This window comes from Malania oleifera, chromosome 13 (genome assembly GCF_029873635.1).
Source record: "Malania oleifera isolate guangnan ecotype guangnan chromosome 13, ASM2987363v1, whole genome shotgun sequence".
NCBI lineage: Eukaryota > Viridiplantae > Streptophyta > Magnoliopsida > Santalales > Ximeniaceae > Malania > Malania oleifera.
This window is the reverse complement of record NC_080429.1, coordinates 80,314,936-80,331,656: the sequence shown is the minus strand read 5'-3', so window position 1 is coordinate 80,331,656 and position 16,721 is coordinate 80,314,936. Positions and strand designations below refer to the sequence as shown.

Sequence of the window (16,721 nt, the reverse complement as noted above, 5' to 3'; positions counted from 1 at the left end):
TCATTTGCCACACACTGATAATATTTTATTTCATCCCTACTGAGAGGTGTCACATCTAATCCATATCTAACATTTTTCAGATACTATGAGGAGAATGACAGTAATCAGAGTGTGCAGTGGAAGCGTGGGTGGGATTGAAGGTCTAGTTTTGAAAAGTTAAGCATTTTATTTATGTTTTTTATGATCTCAAAATCTTATTGTTGTATTGAGATTTTTATTGTAATAAAGGTTAATTTTTTAGTACTCTGATAATTGTTATGGAAATTTTCCGCTATTTTGTTATATGGTATCAGAGATGTTGACCTTATAGTTCATTCCCGATTTTGATAATGACAAATACTATTTGTATTTGATGACTTTCAAGTTTGTATGTAAGATCATACTAACTAGATCATATTGATGACATGCGGTAACTTAAAGAAGAATGAAGATCCTAGCATATTTACTTGTTATATTTTCATATTTGGATTTGTAATATTTAAATTCAAAAAGGTCTATAATAATCTACATATCATGCATGTAGGACTATAAGCTCAAGACTTTAGAAAGACCTTAGGGATCGGTCGATCGACGCCAGGTTTTTGGGCTTAATTAAGAAGCTCAAAAAGGCCTTAGAAAAGACCCTAGGTCCCTTCACTTTGATGTATAATGATCAAGACCAAAATCACATAAGAGAAGCAAGTTCAGTCAACTAAACCAGCCTAGTTCAAATATGCTAGTCGACCGGAGGTCAACGTGTTGACCATGATACGGTCGACCAAACCATTTTTAACTTCACCAACTTGGTTGACCAAATCCCCACGTGGGAAACTCCAACGCTATGGTCGACCGACTAAACCAGTTCATTTTCATGCTGGTCGACCGAAGTTGGGAATACGGGCAACCGAACAAGTTTTGGTCAACCGAATTGTGGACACTTTGGAATCGCCTTAAGTCTAGTCGACAATATATTCAGTTAAAAAATGAATTGGTCGACTGAACCACGCAAAGTGGTCGATCGAACCTTAAGTATGGTCGACTGAACCTCTCGAGTTGGTCCAAATTTTGCCACGGTTAAGAGTGGTTAAACATGGTTAATTTTCTTAAGCATAATTAAAACATTTTTAAAAATTACCAACATGTCCCCAATGGCTAATTCTTCCCCCTTGTCTATATATACACATTCATTTGTCCTGATTAAGGGAGGATTAGAAAAAATCATTAAGCAAAAACTCTCTAAATTTTTCCAATCCTATTTTGCTCATACTACTCCCAAATACTCTCCTACTTCATATTCCTTGATTATTCAAGCCTAGAGAGAGTGTTTAAATTAGTTATGCTTCATTCTAAATAGTCCTATACTCTCATTTGAAATTTGTATTGCTTGATTTTTGTCTTTAGAGTTTGGCTAGAGTTCTTCCCACTAATTTAAATAAATAAATCCTGTGTGGAAAAACTCATTTGCTTTAGGGTCTTTGCATTAATATTGCAAGATTCCTTAAGCATTCCTTTTGTGTGCAAAATATTTTACAAAGTTTGATTTCAAACAACTCTTGTGTTTGATACATTTGAGAGAATATTTTTGAGTTCGTTTGAATATTATTGCTAGCATCTTTGAAACACTAATATGATATTGAGATTTGATATACTTTACTTTTAAATATTAGCTTGTTTGAACACTCTTGTATATATTTGAGATTATACATTATAATGAGTGTTGTTTGCACATATACACCATTGAGCTTATAGTTCTTACATGATTGGTGAGCTTTGATTAGTGCTTATGCTGAATCGGTACATAGTCTGCTTAGTTAAGAAGCATTTATTTGTACGCAAAATTTCATATTTGTTGTATTTCAGGCGTGGGCCTGAAGAGGGAGACTAACCCTGTTGAATAGTCTCGGATTGACTTAGACCCAGTTAGGAAAATTAGGTGCACCATTCTAGTAAGATGCAGTTGTAGGTTGAGGTCAACCCCATTAATTGACTTGGTTATATATGGTGCCGCTCCACCCTTGAAGTGAGCCTTTAGTGGAATCCTTGTTCTTGTGAACCAAGGCAGGGATATAGGCAGTATTGGTTGAACCCCGATAACATATCGTGCGTGCACTTTATATTTCCAACACTTTATATTCCTACACGTGTATGTTATATTTGATATATTGTGAATGTTGCGCATGATTTAATTTCCTCATATTATCTGCGCATTTGGGTTATGTGTATATATAGAAAGACCCTAAGTTATGAAATACTATTGTTGCATTTGCTAAACCTAGGAATAAATTTTAAATATCCAATTCACCTCCCTCTTGGGAATACACCAAAGCTAACAAGAGATTTTTTTTTAAATAACACTCCGGACCCTAGTTTCCAGTTCAGGGCGTTACAATTAGTATCAGAGCTTAAGATACAGATTCTGTAGACTCTAGGAATGATGTTACCAGAGCATAGGATGAGTTAGGAGGGAAATAGGAACGGGAAGATAGGATTGTTCATGAGTTAGCTTAAGTTTGTGGGAATCATGATTGATGTCATTTGAGGTCATAATTATCGAATTTTGAGGACGAAATTCCTATAAGGAGGGAAGAATGTAACGCCTCAGAAAATTAATATGCATGAAAGTGTAAAAAAAAAATTAAAAATTAAAATAAATTAAATTGAATAATTAAATTAAATTAATAATAATAATCATTAATTAAATAATAATATAATATAATATAATATAATATTTTATATATATATATAAATATATATATGTTAAGTTAACATCCCGAAGCTTCAGGATATTGAAACTGGTAGATCACGCCCCTCCAAATCTCGCCTCTCTCTCTCTCTCTCTCTCTCTCTCTCTCTCTCTCTCTCTCTCTCTCTCTCCGTCTCTCAACTCTCTCCCTCCACGCCCTCTCTTCCTCTCTCCTCAATTTCTTTTCTAGTACTCGGCCGATCGAAAAATAAAAAATACCATTGGGATCCTATCTCGGCCACCGATATTTTAACCGGAATGGATTTGTCATAGGAATGACATAGGCACTACTCCTGGGATAAGGTAATCTCTCTCTCTCTCTCTCTCTCTCTCTCTCTCTCTTTTCCATTTCTCTTAAATCTCTAGCCAACTTTGACGATCGGACACCACCATAGGGTCTTAAGTTTGATCCTCGTCATGTTAGCCGGAGCAGATTTTTAATTTGGGGATCCTAGGCACCACCACTCCTGGGAAAAGGTAAGGGGAATAAATTATGTCAGTTAATTTTATAAATTAATGGATTAAATTAAAGAATATAATTATTAGAATATTAAGTTGATTTCAATCTGAGTATATGTTGGTTTTAAATTTGAATATATGATTATATTATGAGGTATATGATTTTTTTGAGTGTTATTAAAGTATGATTTTATTATTTAAATGTGTGGCATGAGATTATTTCATATTATTGCATAAATTAAACCTGTTAAGATATTGTTGAAAGAAATGTGAAATATGTTTATGAATATGGTACTATGGTATTGTGAAGTTGCATATCTGGGGAATTTGTTTGGTGGTATCTAGGCAAAGGGGGACAGCGATACGTAATGCCTCGATCCTTGGAGTAGTCCGAGGGCTTGCTAAATTGGGGTAAGGAGTAGAAGATTCCTTAATGTCAGTGAGTACTTGGATATGCACCAAATGTGGTCACAGAAGGATATAATGCTTTACATGTGAACATGACCTAGGAAATTGAGAAGATAGTTTTAATGGTTTAATATGTAAACATGAACCACAGTATAGAAGGTTATTTATATGATACAAGTATTGTATATTATTTATATGTGATACACAGAAACTCATTTGCCACACACTGATAATATATAATTTATTTCATCCTTATTGAGTGATGTCTCACCCTATCCATATCTAACATTTTTCAGATACTATGAGGAGTATGACAGTAATTAGAGTGCACAGTGGAAGCGTGGGTAGGATTGAATGTCTAGTTCAGAATTGTTAAGTATTTTATTTATATTTTTTATGATCTCAAAATCTTATTTTTGTATTGAGTTTTTTATTGTAATAAAGGCTAATTTTTTAGTGCTATGATCATTGTTATGGAAATCTTCCACTGTTTTGTTATATGGTATCAGAGATTTATTGTAAGAACCCGACCTGAGATAGGTGTATTAAATAAATAAGAAAAAAGAAGGAAAATTAATAAGGTGAAATAATTAGCAGGGCTCGTCAACGAGGCTTCTTTTCTCATCGACGAAGTCTCTTGTACAGTTCGGCGACGAGTTTCAGTGGTTTGTGAAAACAGTCGTGACGGCTAATTACCGTAAGCTGAGAGGTATAGGAACATAAGTTCCAAAATGTTCCAGGTTTTTTGAAATTGCCACGTATTGGCTAATTACCATGGGCAAACGCCATATCTCGACTAAATACCGTGGGGCGAGAGTGTCCGACTCTATATCCAAGGGTGTGAAATATCACCTGTTTGTTTAGGTTGGTCACCAATGAGTGTAAGTTCACACCATATTAGCAATGATCTCGCTGTGGGGCTTCGGCTAATGCTAGGTTATCGGGTGCTCCATGTAGTGCAGCCGGTTTCGGCCGAAGAGTGTGACGACACTGACCGTATGTTTTATATTGTATGTACAGGAACTAGATTATGAAAATAGTAGAATTGTATTGTGTTATGTTTTATATCGAAATAACACTTATGTGCCACACACTGATATAACATGTTTCTTCCTTACTGAGAGGTGTCTCACCCTGAATATACAAATGTATTTCAGGTCCTTCGAGTAGCCGAAACTAGCATCCTAGCGTTTGGGAGCATGGTTGTAGGTTAGCTGCGTATAGTACTTGAGTAAATACTGATTTTTGTAATCGGGTGGTCATTGTTGGGTTTTGTCGACACCCGATGTATATACTGTATTTTGGAGCATAGACTTTGGTTATGTGTGGACTCTGGTATGATACGTTGTATGTATTAGAAAGAACATTTTCATTGCGTATGTGATGTGTATGTATGTATATATGAATGTGTATAGGGTATACGAGTACTCCACGAGGTCGGACCCTCATTCAGTGTAGTATATGTATGTTTTAATTAATACAGAGACAGGTTAGGTTACTAAATTCACACCTGGGGCCCATTCGCGAGTTCGGGGCGTGACATTTTTTTTAAATAACACTTCAGACCCTAATTTCGAGTTTGGGGCGTTACACTTATGGGGACAGAATTGGTCTCACAAGCAATTCATAATAATTGCTACTATATTCTTGACTTACATATGCATAATATATATAAAAAAAAAATATCATATTTTTATAAAATAATACTAAGAATACGTATCAAATTATAAAATTTTGAACCATCATATATAATAAAAAAACTTCAATCAATAAAAATTCTAAATAATAAGAGCAATATGTTTCAAATTTCAACCATTGTTTTATAATGTTGTATTGGATAATTGCGACACCCCAATTTTCATACAAAATTTTTTTTAATATAAATAAATAATCACGTCATAAATCCACAACATCCATAAATCTGCCACGTCAACAATCCTACTACCATTCATACAACCCGACCCACATTGGGTACCGGGTAAAAAAGTATTTTATTATACAATCTAACAGCGGAAGATAGTATATACACATCAGTCAGAATACAATACCCAGAGTATCAACATACATACAATATTCACACTACCTTCCCATACTAAAAATTACTGTTCAACTCTAGGGGAATTACATCTCCCCTAGTCCAAAAACTCACCCTGTGTATCAGGGTCTCAGCTCCCTACTATCACGGAGCTCTATCACCCGGCCAGTCTCTGTTCCCCGAAAAATTTAGATAAATTGGGTGAGACACATCTCAGTAAGAAGGAATAAATTATTTATAGTGTGTGGCCAAATGAGTACAATTATAATACACTTTACTTTTCATATCACCATTTCATCTGAGAAAATACACTGATATTCACATACACATAATCATATAGATATACAACACAAGCTTTTATAAGCTTTAAAATTATTTATCAAATTCAATGATTTCCAACACATATTTACTTGCGAAGTTCCTGAGAATAGGGAAGATTACCCGCCCATACAGGTAGTTTCCCTCTGCCCTAACATGTTATGCAGCCGGGTATGGCCACATCTGATACCCATCAAGGCACTCACCTTACTCAGTAAGCCCTCAGGCGGAGAGTTTCACTTCGCCTTAATTATTTATATTATTAACTCACACTGTTCCATTTCTCAATTTATCATTCTTTATTTCTCAATTTCCATTCTTTCTTTTATTTTTCATTTTAGTCAATTTTATCATTCTTTCACTTTTCATTTCCACTTTACTTTCCGGCTCATGAGTATCCTCGGTATCAAATACCAATATCGCGTATGTAACTTATGGCCACCCTGAGGATCTTTCTATACACGCCATGCTTCCCCCCATGGTCAAGGTTGTGCGGCCCGAAGGCTGGATCTAACCGCAGTTGGCCGACCCGGTTAGATCAAATATCATATCACATATCGCGTCTGTAGTACGACTGGCCGGCCTAATACCCTGATCCGGACTCAGGGGGGGCCAACAACCCTACACAATGGCACAGCCGACTGTCATGCCACACGCTCCAAGAGTCCGTGTGGTTGCACTAACACCACTCGCAACGGTACCGTGCTGAATATCATAACCATCCAACAGGGTTTACCACCATATACCCGCAATCATTATGCGGTATTGGCATTTCATCAATTATATTCCAGTATATCACAATTCAGTTCAATATAAATATTCTTATCATTTTCTGTGCACATTTCATCATTTCGTAATATCATATATCACATTTCATGTATTTTTCACATTTTCCCAAAATACTCATTTCGCATGCAAATAATTTCCACTCACAAATAAATACCACATTTCATTATTTTCCAATATCAATAATTCACAAAATCTCATTTTCTAGGCAAAACATTTCTACTCATATAATAATACCATATTACATTATTTTTCACTAATCAGATCAGTAATTCTCATTTCAATATTTTCTCAGAATTTACACATTATTATAATTTACACTCCAAAATATCACAATTTACAATTACTCAAATGCCACACAATTTATCTGTTATTTATATCATAATAATTTTCAGACAAAATATCATATGTTCAATTTCACATATTCATTCAAATAATAATTTTAAAAACACTGCTATAATTTATTCCCCTTACCTGGCTTACTGAGAGTCTCCCTAGAATCCCAAATTCTACGCCCTTGGCGCCCAAAATTCAACTCCTGCAATTTGCATTTTCCCCCAAATTAATTAATCTATTTCTCCAAAATAATACCCATCTAACCTTCCCTAGACTCGATATACCTCAAATTAATATTTAAACTATTATTTAACACCCCCACTTAATTTTTCTAAATTTTGCCTCCGGGTCCCAAAATTACACCCGCGGCGTTCACCCGGGTCCTAAATTCCAGAAATCCTACTTCAGTTCCAAATGCTTAATATTTTAGCATTTCTAAATTAATGCTAACTAATTAAAAATAAGCCCTTTAATAATCGCCGCACCCCAAATTTGGGGTTTTGGCCCGACACCCCCACGAGAATTCCGTCCCACTAAACTTATAGAGAATCATCCCTAGATTCTCGTGGTGGTGTCCGTTCATTAATTGGGCTTATATTTTGCGAGAAATTAAAAAAAAATGGAAAAATGGCTTACCCCAGGAAATACGCTTACGCCGCTCATACCACCGATCCGCTCCGGTAGAAATGACGGCAGCGGCGAATGGAGTCCAGTGGCATCTTTGGATTTTCGATCGGGCGAAAATCCGTCACGAAATCGAGGAGAGAGGGAGAGAGAACGTGAGGAGAGAGAGAGAGAGAGATTGCAAGAGTTACAGAGAAAAGAAAAGAAAAGAAGAAGAAGAAGAAGAAGAATAATAATAATAATAATAATAATAATAATAGATATACTTGAATCTCCTAAAGCTTGTTGAAGCTTTAGGAGGATAATAATAATAATAATAATAATAATAATAATAATAATAATAATATTTATATTAATATTAATATTAATATATATTTTTTTTAATAAAAAAATTAATTTAATTAATTAATTTTTTATTTCTTTTTCTTTTTAAATTCATTTAATTAATTAATTAATTTTTTTTAATTTTAATTTTATTTTATTTTTTTATTTATTTTATTTATTTTATTTTTTGGAATCATTCTATTAATCTTTTATATCTCTTTTTGGGGTTTTTACAATAATACTAGAATCTGTGTTTTGAGTAAGAAATGTGAGATTATTGCAACATTACATTTTTATTTGTGCTAAATTGGATGCTTGTGCTAGACTTGAACTACAAAATACAAAATATCTCATCTAGGGTTGAGCATAACTTAGTCAAAATCAAATTAACAAACTGAACTGAGTAAATTCGGATTGGTTGATATAAATAATTTGATTGATTTGGTTTTTAGTATCATAAAAAATCGATTTTCAGTTATCGAATCAGTACACCAAATCAGTTTAGTCGACTAACTGTTAACCAATTATCTACATAAATAATTTATATATACAATATCTTTATATTAATAATTTAATGTATATACTAATATTTTATATATAATATTTTAATATTTTAACTAATTAATAGATGTTAATAATTTAATGTATGTATCAATAATTTGTATATATTGTATATTAATAATACGTGCAAATCAGTTAAAATTGGTTAACCGATTTAACCAAAGTACAAATTGATCAATTATTGGTTTGGTTAAAATGCTATTTTGGTTCAATTCAATTTAATTTAGTTAGTCCAATTTTTTAACTGGTATTTATTAATTTGTTTAATTAATTGAATCAATCATACTGATTAGATGCTCATCCCTAGTCCCAATCTCTAAGGTAACGTCAAAAATTTCAAGAAATTGCTATACTCTTCATGCAAATTAAATTCAAACAAGGACATATCATCAAACACTTGAATCACTAACGCAAATCGACTCACTCACGAGAGATACAAATAATTTTTTACATGAAAAACCATCCAATAGGATTACAAATTCAAGTCAACTTATGTTAAGTAGTGATCACAAATCAATAAGATATATGATTATTAAAAGGTTACAATTCTTGGATACCACAATATTCATCAATATAAGCATATTTCTATCAAAACATCAAGAAAAGATTTTAATAAATGAGTATTTATAAACAACAAATAAGAATACTGATGAACAATCAAAACCAACATAATAACATTCTTACCAACCATCATACTAAAATTCTTCTCTATCTTGTTCCAAATACACTCGCAAAGTAATGCAATAATAACATAACCTACCTTTTTTTTAAAGTATCTTTGGGTGTCCACACGTCCGTTTTACAGTCTGCACGACTAATCCCACGCCCCGTGGTAGGCAACCCCATAGCTCCACAAAGATGATAAATTCAGGAGCCAACTGTAGGAATCAAACCCGAGAGGGGATGTATCCTTGACCTCGTGAAAGGCACTCCCAACACCCACCCTGACAACTGAGCTACACCTTGAGGGTGAATAATATGACCTTTTTGATCTAATAGCAAGAGGAAATGATACTAACCAACTAAAAGAGCTGCATAAAAAAATTTTATGGTAATATTATGTGGGTTCTATCTCTATCATATGAGCATGACACCATCCAAGTTCATATTGTAAGATTTTCATAAAAAATAGGAGGAACCAATACTAAACACAATCAGTTTCAGTAGTTCTTTAGCTTTCAGGATAAATTCTCGTGCGTGAAATGTGAACGTTAGTAAATGTGAACGTTAGTATTATTGGGGCCGTCCCTACAACTAACCCATTTCAATGCGAGGAATCTCGCGAGCATTCCAAGACAGATGACTTCTTAGGTGTTCCTGCTATATTTTATTTTAATAATTTTTATTCACAAGGTGGTCTCGCAAGAAGAGGGGCGCCTGCTTTTCTATGCTTAAGGCAATTTCCAAGTTCCTACAGGGTCTACGCTGTCCTGTTGGCTGACTAATTACTATTTGGTTCAGTTCAGAGCAGCCCTTGTGAGAAGAACCAGCTGCCACTGCCCATCCCCCACGCTCAATCTTGCTTTTCTCTGCAAATTCTTCGATTGTGCGAAATGGGTTTCTTAGGAGTCGCATGGTCCATCGATTGGGCGCAAGAGTCTTCCCCCCACTATGAAGATTTCTTGGCCCTTCCCTTCTGCGCTGTCTTCTTCCTTTCAGTCCGATTCTTTCTTGACAGATATGTTTTCCAGGTTTCACTCTCTCTACTGTTAGATTTCGCTTTTGGGTCATGCTAATTGGTTTTTGTTTCTCTTCGGTGTTTAATGTTAGTTTTATGATATACTTTCGGCTTCCTGCAATTCAATTATAGAGCTAACTCTTTTTTTTTTTTTTGGAATCAAATGGTTGTTCTTAGTACTTAAAATGATTAAAATATAAATATAATAGTGTAAATGCATGTTCTTGGATGTGGAAGAGAGGTAGTGTCCCATACAAGTAATGGGATATGGTAGAAATTGCCAGAGGAGAAATGGCAATTCTTAGGAGCTCTAGTGTCAAGTGGAGGGATAATTATGTTAGGATGACGATGGTTTTAGAGACTGAGAGAAGCTGTGGGTTAGAGAGAGAAAATCTCTAGTGAGAAATGAGGGCTAAAGACATCTCTTAAATGGGGTGAGAATGGTAGTATTTATAGTGCTAATTAGAAATGAGGGTATTGTCTAATGAGGGAGAATCATGGTTGTGTATAAGGTTTCAGCCAATAGGAGAAAGACAATGAGTAATCTGATGGTATAGTGACACGTAACTAGAAAGAAAAAAAAATAAAAAGTGACATGTGTCGTGGTGACACTTGAGCTAGCTAAGGGAGGGTTAAGTGGATTGGTCGATCCTCAGTGGACCTTGGTTCAAGCCCACCAAACAAAGTCTCTATCCAACATATGAGGACCCGGTATTGCTTGGAAAAACCGTCACATTTCTCATTATCAATCCTTGATGCTTGTTTTGAGAATGTGACCCCTGCAAAAATGTGGGATTAAAAGTTAGTAAAACAAGTAATTAATGTTTGATTGCAAATCATAATAATATTTTATTATGTAATTGACCAAGATAACAGAAGGTATCTACAAATAGAAAATGATATAAAGATATTATAATTTACAAAAAATAAATCATGCAAAAGTTTGCTTTATTTCATAGGAATAGGCATCCCCATGATAGGGAAAAATTATTTGTTATCTATCCATGCTATGGATTCATGTGTGTTTTTCATTGTTATTTGCTTTATGAGGACAACACATCTTCTTTTGTAATTGCAAATTTTTATTTGCTTTATGATGACAACACATTTTGTTTTTTTGGAGCTATCAGATTCTTGAGTATGATTATGAATGGTAGGAATTTAACTTATTGACCATTCCCCTGTACAGAAAAACTATTTGTTGACAACTTTTGCAACTATTGCTAATCTAAACAAATTATTTTGCAAAAAAAAAAAAAAAAAAAGGAGGATATTTTAGATTAGTATTCTGCATGTGAGTTTGTTAGAAATGCAGAAAAACAAAAGCTTGAAGACACATGGTAACATGTTCTTCTTAAAACGAATTTGCCCCCACCATAGGGCATACAAGTAGATTTCATTGCAAAACATCTTGAGGATACAATAACTAATGTTATTGATTGCTTGTTGATTACACATCTGAAAAGAATTTGAATTTCCTACTGTAATAAGCCTTTCAAGATGTCAGAAATCCGTATTAGGATAAGACAAAGTTTGAGCATTTTTACAATGAATGCAGAAAGAGTCTGAAAATGACTACGACAGGTAAAATATATATTTCAAATTGCTTGCAGGTATTTAAAATAGAAAATTAAACACATTTTGTTGAATAGTTGTACTTGTACAAAAGTTACATGCATTAGTTACACACTTACACAGTATGAAAGACACTTATAAACTCATCTCTCTCTCTCTCCTTAAAAATTTTGAATGTGGGACAATCTTTTGATACTTTTCTATCAAAGGTGTTATGTGTGTTCTGTTGTTTTGAAGATCCCAGATGAAAGACCTAATCATTTTGAAAAAATTTCCAACATTCCCCCACTAATTTTCCTAATGCATAAAATAAAATAAAATAAAATAAAATCTTGTAAAGGGGCTTAGGAAATTTGTGCATGGGTGGTGGTGTCTCATGACTTGGCCTGCCCACTAGTTAGGGAAATTAAATTAAAGCTAATCAAGTAAACTTGGTAGATGTGGACACTTTGGCTTGAAAGGAGTGCCAAAATTTTTATAGATCAGAAGATATCTCTGAGTTTGATTTGGCAGAAATCTATTTACTTGCTTCCTTTTGAGCTTACTCTTTTGGGGTCTTTGAGGGTCTTTCACTGTCTGATATCTAGAGGGACTGGAAGACAGCATTGATGTAAATCTTTTGTATTTTCTGTTTTCCTGTTTTTGTTTGTTTCGAAGGATGCCTTACCCTCTTTCTCTGTAATTATTTCTTACATTCGAAACCTTGTAGATGCCTTTTGGAATTGAGTACTTATATGACTAACCAAGAATTACTTCATGCAGAAAATTTTTCCAATATTTCTGGATTTTCTCAGAAGCCAACACACTTGGACTGGCCTTGTTCCTATGCTATATTTCTTGAGTGCTCTAGAGTTAATCCTTTAACTCATAGAAAGCAGCACCACCTTCAAAACTTATATAGGTAGACTTATCTCAATGCCCTAGTAATTTAAGCACTTTAGTTCTATTAAAAGCGTACATTTTAGCATTATCCTTATTGTAGAGGTACCAAGTACTGTTAAGCTTGGAATGCGTACAATTGAGTGTTTCGATTCCACATATGATGTACTTTGCTTATTAAATTCAAGAACTTGATACTACAAATGACAAGTTCAATTTCCATGTGATTGGTACAAGTGGGCATAGAACCCATCTTTTCTATATTCTTAAAGACTAAATCCTTCGTGAGCCCTTTTGTGAGGGGACCACCTACTGTTGGTGTTTTGTGTATAGTATTTCAAAACCCTTTTTTGGCTTGTCCCACATTGTTTGTTTAGGAGAATTAGGATTTCTTTTTATGTGGGAGCTCTCCTATGGGGCTTGTGAACAAGTAAGCACCCAGACTCCCCCACACACATATGGGGTGAGGTTCTGCTTGTTCATTTTCAAGGAGCCCGATTCGGAAACATTTAACCAGGTGCGACTCATGCATACATCGCACATAGGGGGACTCCCCCCCCCCCCCCTCCTCCCGGGTGGGCTTGGTTTCTGCTTACTTTTATTTAATCTTTTCCTTGTTTGCTGTTATTCCTTAATTTTAATCAACATCCATTTTTCTTTATTAATTTTGCAATTTAATGTTTTAAATGTTTATGGATGCGTCTTTTCAGCTTCCAACGCGTCTTTATTTTTGCAAAATGATGGGTTATTTTTTTGACGACTGAAATAGAGAGTTCCTTGTGTCTGTCCTGATCGACTACTTCTCTTTTTTGCCAATCTGAGTTCTTATCTCTGTAGCGAGAGATCAATACAGAATTTTATCACAGTCTCTGTAAATATTTTCCCTTTTTCCATTTTGATTTCTTTTTGCCTGCAAACTGCAAATTCATTTGTTTGCTTGTTTTCCACCGTAAACAATCTTTGTTCGTGTTTGTCTGGGTTATCAAGTTGAAGTTGTTCTTGTCTCCTGATCATTGAGTGCACATCGATCGGAAGGGCTGTTGTATTCTAGGGGTTGGCATCATCGAGCCTTCTGCATCATACTGGAGGAGCGAAATCTACTCTTAGGGCAGTGTTTTACACGCCTTAGCTGATAAGTTTACTCTGATTACTTTATCTGTGTCTTATATTATCAGTTTATTTTTCACAACAATCTTATGGTAGAAATAATTTCTAGTTATCATGGATGTCGCAAGGCTCGCTACCAAAAGTTTTCCTAACATGTCCAAAATCGAGACGTTTAGCAGTATGCACTTTTAATGATGGCAGGAAGGGGTTTATTATGCTCTAAACCTATTAAGAATAGCTTTTGCCTTGACTAATCCTAAACCTGCAGATGGGTAAGATAATTTTGAAGAAAAACTGAAAATCTAGGAGCATGTTAATAAAATGTGCAGAGACATGATACTCAGTACACTGTCTAATTAGTTATTTGATATATATTGTCCACATAAATAAGCATGTGAAATCTGGGATTTTAAATAAAAAAATTTAAAATTGAGGGTGCTGGCACATAGAAATTTGCAATAGAAATTTTCTTGCAATTTCAGATGACTGATGACAAGGATGTGCAATCCCAGATTAATGAGTATCATAGGTTGTTGGGGGATCTAAAAAATGAGCAGATTACTCTTCCTGATGCATTTGTGGCTGGATGTTCGATTGAAAATTTGCCAAAGTCTTGGAATAATTATAAATAACAACTGAAGTCTAAAACACAAAAGAAAGCATGTCATTAGAAGGTGTTACAGTTCACATTATTATAGACGACAAAAACAATATGCAAATCAAGGTTCCATTGTTGCAAATCTGAGAAGATGTTCTCTAAAGAAAATTTGATTCAGACGCGGTATAAATCATATAATGGGAAATTTAAATATAATAACAAGTTTAAGAGACCAGACTACGACCCCAAAACCAACAACTGGACCTTTAGGAACAAAGGAAACTATTTTGCGTGTGGGAAATCAGACACTTTGCTCCCCAGTGTATACATAGGAAAAGGAACAACAATCTTGCCAAACCAAGTGCAAACCTAGTTGAAGAAGATGTTATTGTTGCTATCATTTCTTAGGTGAACATAGTTGTAGACAAAAAGGATTGGGTGGTAGACTCTGGTGCTACTAGACACATTTGTGGTAATAGAGGTGCCTTAGCCTTCTACATTCTGTTAAGGGAAAGGGAAGAATCAATGTACATAGGCGACTCAAGGCCCACTCTTTTATTGGGAAAAGGAAAGGTTTTTCTCAAGCTTACATCTAGAAAAATCCTTTCACTGTTTGTTGTACTCTATGTCCCTGACATTAGAGTGAATCTTGTGCCTGTATCTCTTCTGGGGAAGGTTGGGGTGAAAGTGCCCTTTGAGTCTAATAAACTTGTACTCGCCAAGAATAATGTGTCTGTGGGTGAGGGGTACTGTAATCAAGGTCTTTTTGTTTTGAATGAACTTGAATTTATTAATCATAACAATGCATCTACTACTGCTTACTTGATTGATTTTGTTAAATTTATGGCATGGTGGATTAGGACATGTTAGTGTATCACTGTATCTTACTAAAGAAAATGAATGAAGCATGATTGCTTTCTTTTCTTAATTCTTATCTACTAAGTGTGAAATTTGTATTGAAAACCAACTTAAAGAACATGTAAATTCATTAATAGAGAAACATAACTGTTAAATTTAATTCACAAATATTTAGGTGATCTTAAACACTTTATGACTAGACAAGGAACTATATATTATGTAACATTTATAAATGATTACTCTAAATACTCTATGTCGGATTTCTAGGGAATAAATTAGGAAATTCTATTTTTTGCAAATAAAATCTGAAATTACTATTTCAAATTCTAGTAGTTTTTGTTTCCTGCTTTCTAGCCTAGAAATCTGTTGATTTTGTGGCCTTCCTAACTTGGTGGCCTTCCTCTACTATTTGTCTTGTAATCGCGTCTCTTGAAATTTAATAAGAATGGTTATTCTTCTTCTCAAAAAACCTTCATGGTATCAGAGCCTCGTGCTCTTTTTCTATTTTGTTCTTTCTTCTGATGTTGTATAAGTCGGTGATGACCGGTGCCCAAAGAAACACTACTAGCTCTTTTGGTACTTTCGAAACCATTCCGCCCAATCCCACTATTCCTCCCAAGCCTGTATCTATCGATTACTATTCCCAAAATTCAGCCCTTTATCTCACGGTTACAAAACTCAATGGGCACAACTATCTCGAGTGGGCTCAGTCCGCAAAATTGGCGATCGATGGCAAAGGCAAAATGGGGCATTTGACTTGCGAAATATTGAAACCTGCTGTTGGTGACCCTAATCTAAAAAAATGGTAGTCTGAAAATTCTCTTATTATTGTTTGGCTCATCAATTCCATGGAACCTACCATTGGAAAACCTCACCTATTTCTTCCCATTGCTAAAGATGTCTAGGAGGCCATTCGAGATCTTTATTCGGACTTGGAGAATTCTTCTCAAATATTTGAGTTGAAAACTTGACTCTGGAGATCCAAGCAAAATGATCGCAATGTTACTACTTATTACAACGAATTGGTAACGTTATGGAGAAACTTGATCAGTGTAATAATGATGTTTAGGAGAATTCGAACAACCACGCTCGCCACAAGAAGAGAGAGGAAAACGACAGGGTTTACATGTTATTAGCTGATTTTAATCGGAGTTTGGATAAGCTCGAGGCCACATTCTCGGTAGGAAGCTATTGCCCTCTATTCAAGAAGTTTTTTCTGAAGTTAGACGTGAGGAGTCAAGGACAAAAATCATGTTGCGCAACACCAAACCTAAGAGCTATGCTCTTGTGTCAAGAAGTGTTGATTCTGACAATGACAGGCGTAAGAAAACATGGTGCGAGCATTGCAAAAAACTGTGGCATACGAAGGAGACGTGTTGGAAACTTCATGGTAAACCAGCAAATTGGAAGCTAAAATCCAAACGTGATAGTCACGCCTACCAAGCCATTGCCA

The 16,721-nt window shown here is 34.8% G+C and overlaps 1 protein-coding gene across 2 annotated transcripts in view; it reads left to right on the top strand.

Annotated features, from left to right (window-relative positions):
• Nucleotides 1-9,783: 9,783 nt before the first annotated feature.
• LOC131146001 (ceramide synthase 1 LOH3-like) overlaps nt 9,784-16,721 on the top strand; it is a 25,649-nt gene continuing 18,711 nt past the window's right edge. Inside the window, exon 1 of one of the 2 annotated variants that reach the window (XM_058095218.1) lies at nt 9,784-10,264. In XM_058095218.1, coding sequence (XP_057951201.1) covers nt 10,127-10,264 — 138 coding nt within the window. In that variant the 5' untranslated portion in view covers nt 9,784-10,126. The remainder of the gene's footprint in view (nt 10,265-16,721) is intronic. The other variant, XM_058095219.1, reaches the window with a different exon arrangement.